Genomic DNA, 8,463 nt, shown 5'->3' with positions numbered 1-8,463 from the left:
GTTAGAAAAAGATCCTAAAAGGCAAATCAGCAAATCACAAGAGAAAGCTATTTTGAGCGAATAACATCATGTGCGTGCTTATACCTAGATACATGGGGTACATTATATACAAAGAATTTTAGACCGTATTCATAAGGCCGTGATAGTCAAAATGTTATACAAGTCCGTAGGGCAAGCTCATAGTCGAGAGAAAAACCAATGTCGTTAAACAACAGAATTTAAAAACTATTGCACTTAAAGATCTAAGCCTAAGGGTTTCAACACACTGAGGACTTTATATGTCACCTGATTTAGATATTTATACCAAATAATGTTACTAATATTTACAAACAGCAATATTTAAAAACAAAAATATATTAGAATTACACCTATTAATTTTAAGTTTAAATAATATCTCAAGTAGGTCCCTTTACGGTAAAATAAACATCAAAATAGAACTCAAAATTATTAGTTAATTATAATCAAGGCAAGTCGGAAAACCTTTTATTTTAGCTACTTATTCAACATAACAAACGGGGCGTACTTAATACGCTACGTACGTACGAAATTGTTAAAGACTACGGAAAGGCCCGCGTACGCCCCGGTTTTCTCATGCAAAAATGAAAATCAGCATTTGTGAGTGTCCTACGGCTGTGTACCTAATAATAATAATTTTGGAACTGAATATTTACAGCCCTGCTAGCGTCTCCCAACCAACGTATTTAGATACGAATTGGTTGGTGTACCTGATACAATCCAATAAAATATCTGTGGCGAAATATTATTTTAAAAATTATCCCTTCTGTTGGTAGTACACTCCTACAAACTAACATTTTACGAGTGTAAATTAATATAAAACTTTGACGAGGGAAAATATACTGTACTTATAGTTTTCTCACTTCTCGCGTAGCCAAATAAATTATAATGATATAAAGACCAACTTAATTAAAGTGTGCTTTAAAAACGTTTACATGTAGCCTACTGCGTAACGTTATTCTATGAACTTTAACGTTTATAATGAACGTGCACCATCACGTTATCAACTAAATACGGATGGCCTATGTCAATTTTACAATCATAATAACTGCCACATACTGCAAACGTGACAATAATCGGCTCAAAAATCGAGTAATTTCATGTTCAATAACACTTACTGTGACGATACAGTCACTAAACGTGATTTTAAATAGTTTTATGGACTGAAAATGCTTTTCACATTTTTTTCACAGCCATTATTTAACCTACAGCGGTTACTATAAGTATAAATATATCATTTCAAACATGCAACTATATTACTTTAGCGCTCATACATACAAGATACATCTTTCCTCTACGTTGTTTATGATTCAAGAATTATGTATGGTTTATTAACGTGACTTAAAAAAAAGAATAACGATTATACCATTACTTGAAATAACGCTATTAAAACTATAAAAGTCCTTAGTAAAACTCTAAAACGTCATAAGGTGGTCGTGATCAGGACCAGCACATTTAATGCTTCAACAACGCACACTTTTTCGCATTCATTATGACGTTGTTCCAAATTGGAGCCAATTGGACCAACTTCATAATGAATTTTGGTTTGCCATTCGCTGTATTTCTATCGATGTCCTTTTTACGGGAAATTAGTACATAAACAGACATGTTAGATACTAAAAAAGCAAAAATATCAATAAATATTTAATTGAAAAAAAATCGAAATGCATAAAACTAACTACGCAATGACATAAATAAATGAAGCAAAACACTAAACGCAGTTTTAAAATAATATTACCAGCTGATTTTAAAAGCACCTTACGTTCTTAAAAATATTTTGTGCAATGTTTGCGTAGAATCCGAACCAAAATGTGGTAATTTCTACAGTTATATTACATTGTTTTTCCAGCATCGAGAAAATTCTTATGCTATGAATTTTTACTAATACAGAGATTCTTATGTACCCGTGTTTTTCAAAAACGGCTTATAGGTCACGTGACATGTGCGGGGCGTTTGTGGGGCGTACATTGTATGACTCCCAAACATAACTGAGAATTTAATGAAATCTAATTAACTTCGTTAATCACTACTTTGTTACTAAAAAGTTATATTTCGGATTTAACAGAAAATTAACACAATAAAATAAATGTCTTTTATTAATTAGCCGTTTCGTTTGTGACGGACGTGTGCGGGTCGTTCAGTCTCATACTAATATTCATGTACGCCCCGCGTAGGCCCCGTAGCAATTAAATACCTAATAGGTATGTAAATCTAGCTGGCAATAAATTTACAAATGATTTTCCTAAGCATGATTCAACTTTTCAGTTCATGTGACTTACTGCTATACAAATTATAACTCTATTATGCATTTGATGCTGTACGATGCGACAGTTGGTCAAGATTTTATTTTGGTTGAGTTTTTTATATGGGAAATTGAATGTAACATATAGAAAAGTTTACAATATAGAACAGAATCCTTCTAAGATACCCAAGAGATGACTCATAATATGTGTATGTAGGTAAGGTACATATTAATTTGTTTGTTTGTAAACCTAAGGTAAAAATGTACGGAGAATTTGGGATAAATTGAGCATCAGGTTCGTAGAAGCATTTTTCTCCATGTAAAAAATCAAATGTCATCCCAAAAACTCAACCTTTTAATACATATTCTTATTTTTATATATTTTATTAAATTTATCGGCGTTTATGAGACAAGCATTAATATCAAGCAAGGTATTCTTATCAAGAGTTTTAGGTAAATATTTTACTATGTTCAGTTGAACTTAGAACATAACACAAGACTAGATTTCATTTACAAACTACATAAAGGTTAGTACTGAGACATGAAAAAAATATCCCAAACTTTAAAATAAACTTTGTGGTTCCTGAACAAACATTATATTACTTTATTCACAAATTCGTTGGCACAGTTTTCCAAAAATCCAAAATTTTCAAACACAAAAAAAGAAATTATGGTATTGTTAGAATTAAAACTAAAATAGGAAACGATTGTGAGCATATTGTAAAAACTACGTAACTTAAATCTTTTTATTTTGTAAAATTTACTAAAAGCAATTTCCTAAGATAGGTACTTATTTTGTGTTACGCGAAACACTCGTACCTACCGAGAGACTGTCTCGGCCAATTTACGTAAAATAATCTAAACCTTTTAATATATTATTTTGTAAACAACTAAGATTCGAAACGGTGGCTGAAAAATATCGAACGGTGCGATTGTCGTTCAAAAAAGCCTAAATCAGCTCATGGTACGCCTTAGAGACTTCATATTATTTTACTAATTTTCATTTTTCAAAAGCTTACTTGGTAATAAGTTACATCCACGTACGTCCATTGCAATGGTCTGGATTGTTCTTACAATTTCTTTCACTATATTATATTAAAAATTGCATCTTTCTCCATCTAGAAAAGACTTAAGACGATCTACTAACGCCCGTCATCGATACCAAGAGCCATGGCAAGTTTCAATAATGGCTGTTATTTATTCTTCTTATCTACATATTTATCAATATTCATATTTTCGGTCTAGGTCTTAAACAGACTAATATAGCGATAACTCTTTTGAAGAAAATGGCAAGATATTTTTTCAAAGAATACTTTATGTACAGAAAGTTTTTAAATGTCTTTTTGACTGACCAAATAGGTTAACATTTATTTATTATTATTATTATTTATTGACAAAGATCTACCAACAACACAACTTTACATAAACAAGTAACATTTACTTGGGGTAATATTTTTTAAATTTTTTGAAGCTTTTTAATTTGCATATTTGTATTTTACCAAACTTTATTTAAGCTATATTGAAGTACCGGACAACGAAGCTGACCTATTGGGCTTTGTAAGAAAACTTAACATTTTAACTGCCAGAAACATAATAAAAAAACTTGCTATATTTGAATCTCGGGACACATTAAAGTTAAGTGTCTCAGCTCTAAGCTCTAAGGCGTCACATGAGCGGTGGCCTAACTTCAACAGGGCCGCATCTAGGGGCGGGGACCCCGACGCGAGAGGTTCAGCCAATATTACGTGATTTTCATCTTCTTGCTGGTTTCCTCGAGCATGTCCTTTATCTTGGTCAAGGGCGATCGCTTGTCGTCTCCAGACTTCTCCACGTAGGACGCCGGGAGGTGGATGTGTAGAGGATCACGGAGGCGGCCGAGATCTTTTTCTAATTTGTCTATCTGTAAGATAAAAATGTTGGTTAGTTGACGATCGGCGGTGACGCGGTTAACACTTTGTTGGACAGTACAATTTAAGAATGACTTCCAAGATGACACTACTTCACATACATTGCCTTTGGGAGCAGTTTCAATGTAAAACGAATAAAAACGATGACGTCTATAGGTGTTCTGTCGTATTATCCTTTACTACCTGAACGCTCGTGGACGTTACTGTCCAGTAATCGCCTAGGGGAGACTGAGGAGAGTTTATGGAACTTATTAACTTCTAGCGAGCTCGTAACAGTGCGCGTTTTTAGTTTATTTCTCGAGCTAACAAATACGCGCTATTGCGAGCTCGTTGTTAGTTAATAAGTTTACAAAAATCGACAATGTCACAACTTTCTAGTTACTAATATTGTAATACTAATTTGGTCTTTAGTCATATTCATCTTTACCATAGTACTATCGATTGTACAGTCGCGGAATGAAAAGGTTCGTCACCTTAGTGTCGGTTTTCGCTTGCACTAGGTACTGTAGAGTCAAACCTGCCAACATAACAGTGCAAGAAACAGTGCTGCTAACATTTAAACAAATATGACGTTTGCTAACGAATAAGGTTTTGCTTGTTTATTTTTCTATCCCATCAGTGCAATGCAATGATGACATTGACCAATTGACAATAGTTTTTTTTATTTAAAAGAAATAATAATGGCAGGTTGAACCAACAAGAAGGTTTTAGTTTATAAATCATAATAATCTTCTTGACAAGATAAATCGTCAAACAACTTTGATCTGAATAATTTTGAACTTTACTGACGAACAGTTAAAGATTATTTTCTCTAACTCGAGTTTATTCTGTAACATAGTTTCAAAAGGTAATATGTGCTCGCGATTCGTTGAAGGAATCAATTTGAAACTGACGAACCTTTTCATTCCGTGACTGTACATGACTGAAGGTTGCCTTAAATAAATAAATTTAAAAAAACTCTCCTCGGTCTCCCCTACTACACAAGAGGTCGCGTCTCCGCACACAACCATTTTTTTGCATGCAAATATCTAACTAAAGGAACATTTTCAAAAGTCCCTGAATTCGAAATTCACAAAATCCATTAAAATTTTTGGTACAGTCAGCATCAAAAATTTCGTGACATCCAAAGTAGCCAAAAGTTTCGTAAACACGTCTTTATTACAATTGGAATAAGTTTGTGTTGGCAACTTTTTGGCTACTTTGGCTGATTTGCACCACAATTTAACGGTAACTATAACGATAACCGGTGCTTTTTGTATGGAGTGTGACAGATTTTTGACGTTTGTCAAAGTTAAAGTAAGATGGTGCAACCCAGCTTTAAGGTATTATGGTCTGTTTGACGCAGACTGCTACATCAGCTGAGTACTTGCCGACCGATTTTATTTTATTTTGAAAATACAGAAAATGTGAACGAAATTAACAAAACAGGCATATTTTGTTTAAATACGAATGCATAAAGTTACGTACCTCATCTTTTAGATGATTGTAGTGGTTGATGTCGAGGCCTATCTTTTTCGCCTTCTTGTGCAGGGTCAGCAGGTGTTGCCTATCCTTCACATCAGGCAGGACGTATTCCTGGAAAAATAATACAAATATAAATTACACAACTGAATTCTTCTATTTTCTTAATAGTATAACATCAACCACCCGCTAAAGTTCATCCATTTGAAGCGACAATAGCCCTACAGGGAAAGACTTGGACTGATCGACTCGATATCCAAGGAACGCGGGTTCGAACCCTGCCGCTGGACTACTGTGGTGAACCCGCTCGTAACGCAAGCATATTTAGCTCACCACGAGGGGTTAACGGGAATATTAGTAATGGTGCAATACAAATTTCTAAAATCCTTTAAAAAAATCGCAGCTGAAACTCTCTTTCCCCTATCTTTGGTCTAGCATCTAATAAACCATTGTAGGGGCATATCTTACTGATTGCTCTTGGTCTTACCTGCTTACGGGACTATTCCCACCGCTCATTCCCACCGCTGCAACTCCTGTGCAGCCAGGACCTACAGCTTGACCGCCAATAAAAACCCAACCAGTGAAGGTCCAGTTTGTCCCGGGGGAAAGTTAAACTGTCATTGGACCCACAACGAAATTAATCAGAAGAACATAAAAGGAGTTTGAAGTTAAGTAACCTTAGTATATACCACGGACAGTTATCTTGTGATCTATTGATTCTATCTTACCTGCTTAGTCAGCACAAAGTAAGCGTACGCAGCCATAGCGGTGCCATAAGTGACGAAGTAAGTCACGGGCTCCATGATGTCCCAGGAGTACTCCCACCAGGTCAGGCGAGCGAGGACCCCGAACTGCACACCCATCAGGCCGAGGCCGACCCAAGTGAGCGCTGAGGTCTTACGCGTGGTCTCCACTTCTAGGCTCATGCGTTTCTGGAGAAAGATTTGAATGTTTGTCATGACAGTAAAAAAAATAATGTTGTAAATAAATAAATAAATCTTAGTGAAATGATAAATGAAACATAAAAGTGTACAAAATTGTAAATATAACTTTATGTAGCTACGGAAAAAGAGGCGATAGGAGTGAGGAGAGGACTCTCTCCGAAAAAGGATGTCGTTTAAAATTAAACGAAACGGTAACTTGAAAATAAACGTTGAAACTCGATTAAAACTCAAGTATGGACTCAGTGTTGTGATTGATAATATTATAATAATTCAGCCTGAGCGTAGTTTCAGAATCATGTATCATTAGTTAACTCCCTACCGAAAAATAATTTAAAATCCTTTTGCTAGAACATGCATTATGATTATGATTTGAAAGTACATAAACATTGGAAATTCATACCGTTCGTTCATACATTTGTGCTCGTACGTAGTAGCACTTAAAACAATAAGAAAAACCACCGAATGTTTACGCCAAAGTTAGATTGCAAAAAGTAGGTTTCAATCGCCAGTAAAGTTTTGCCAAACTTCATCGCCCCAGTTTGGTAGTTCGTATCTTTGGCAATTTGTTTAACTGTTACGTAGAGTCCGGCTTTGTTGCCAAACTGGAACGATGCGTATAATCGCTTTCTGGTGATTAAGCTTTATTCTTAAGTCAGAATTAAACTACGCTTTAGACAACCTACATCGCCCCTGACCATTTGGTCTACCCGTAATGCCTACACCTTTCATAACCTAAAACTTATCAAACTTTTGTTTTAAGTTTAATACGGTTATTTTCGTGTGTCTGACAATGCCACATGCATTTTAATTCCCAAAATTCCCAATATTTTACTAAAGTATCCGAATTTACATCTTAAAATCTTCTACTTATTTTTCGTTACGTCGTTCAGACGTATAATTTTCATTTTTATCTAATCGCTTCATAGCGTACCTAGTTAATGTCGTTTAGGCGTGCCAATATCAGTTCAGTACCTACATACCAAAAAAATTAAAGGACCAATTAATATTAAACATTATAGCTGCTCTTACCTCTTCAAGCGGCTGCAGCTCCGAGTTAAGTTTTTCGAGCTGGGAACGCAGGTCCCTCTCCTTTCGGATCTGATGCTCGCGGACATTAAGCGCCTCGTACAACTGGTTCACGAGGTTCCGCACGTCGCTCAGGCGTGTCACCTCCTCGTTGCTCAGTCGCTCCTGTAAATTTAAATAGTACCAGATAAAGTAATAAGTTTATTCGTAACAATTTGCCTGTGGTAAAAAGAAACATTTAAGAATAGCACAAGTACCTAACACAGTCATTATAATCCATCAATGCAGTCTAAAATTAAAGGGAACACGGTCTTAAATACACAAAGAAAAACAGTAATATTGGTACAAAAATCATACGTTGAAAAAAAGACATCACTTCTGAACCATTATAATATCATGGGATGCTCGGTTAGCAAAACACCTCAAGTGCCCCAATCATTCCGCTCCGTGGCGTCCCCTTGGCAACCCTTGCCAGTAACCGCTTCACGCGTGTAATGTGACAACCCTCGGATTATGAACACCCCGTAACTTCTAACGGGTGACAGTGACGTCAGTGACGGCTCTATCAGAAAAAGGAGCCTCTTTTGTATAAAGGTTTTTAAAGCGCTTTAGCATACGCGCGCAAAATTTTTCGTTTCTTGCGGATTTGCCCGTGTGAATTTTGGTCCCTTCTAAAAAACCTTGGTTTCAAACTCTCTATTACAAAATTTATCTAAATCGGTTCAGTCATCCATCTATCTATTCATCCTGATAAACTTTCACATACATTAGTAGTAACATAAGAATTTTAACGTAACATGCTCTTTTTATTTTCAATAAATCCCTTATTTTTCAACAGAAACATGAATTACATCACAAAAGATAAGCT

General features: G+C 35.4%; 1 protein-coding gene across 2 annotated transcripts in view; it reads right to left on the bottom strand.

Annotated features, from left to right (window-relative positions):
- Window positions 1–3,894: 3,894 nt before the first annotated feature.
- LOC135071222 (calcium uniporter protein, mitochondrial) overlaps window positions 3,895–8,463 on the bottom strand; it is a 255,858-nt gene continuing 251,289 nt past the window's right edge. For both annotated transcript variants that reach the window (XM_063964997.1, XM_063964998.1), the window contains 4 exons: window positions 7,599–7,760; window positions 6,354–6,557; window positions 5,632–5,739; window positions 3,895–4,157 (listed from right to left, as the gene is read on the bottom strand). In XM_063964997.1, the coding sequence (XP_063821067.1) occupies window positions 3,999–4,157; window positions 5,632–5,739; window positions 6,354–6,557; window positions 7,599–7,760 (633 nt within the window). In that variant the 3' untranslated portion in view covers window positions 3,895–3,998. The remainder of the gene's footprint in view (window positions 4,158–5,631; window positions 5,740–6,353; window positions 6,558–7,598; window positions 7,761–8,463) is intronic.

The sequence above is a fragment of the Ostrinia nubilalis genome, chromosome 4 (assembly GCF_963855985.1).
Source record: "Ostrinia nubilalis chromosome 4, ilOstNubi1.1, whole genome shotgun sequence".
Lineage (NCBI taxonomy): Eukaryota > Metazoa > Arthropoda > Insecta > Lepidoptera > Crambidae > Ostrinia > Ostrinia nubilalis.
Note: the sequence above shows the minus strand (reverse complement) of the source record. Positions and strands in the feature narration are given on the sequence as shown.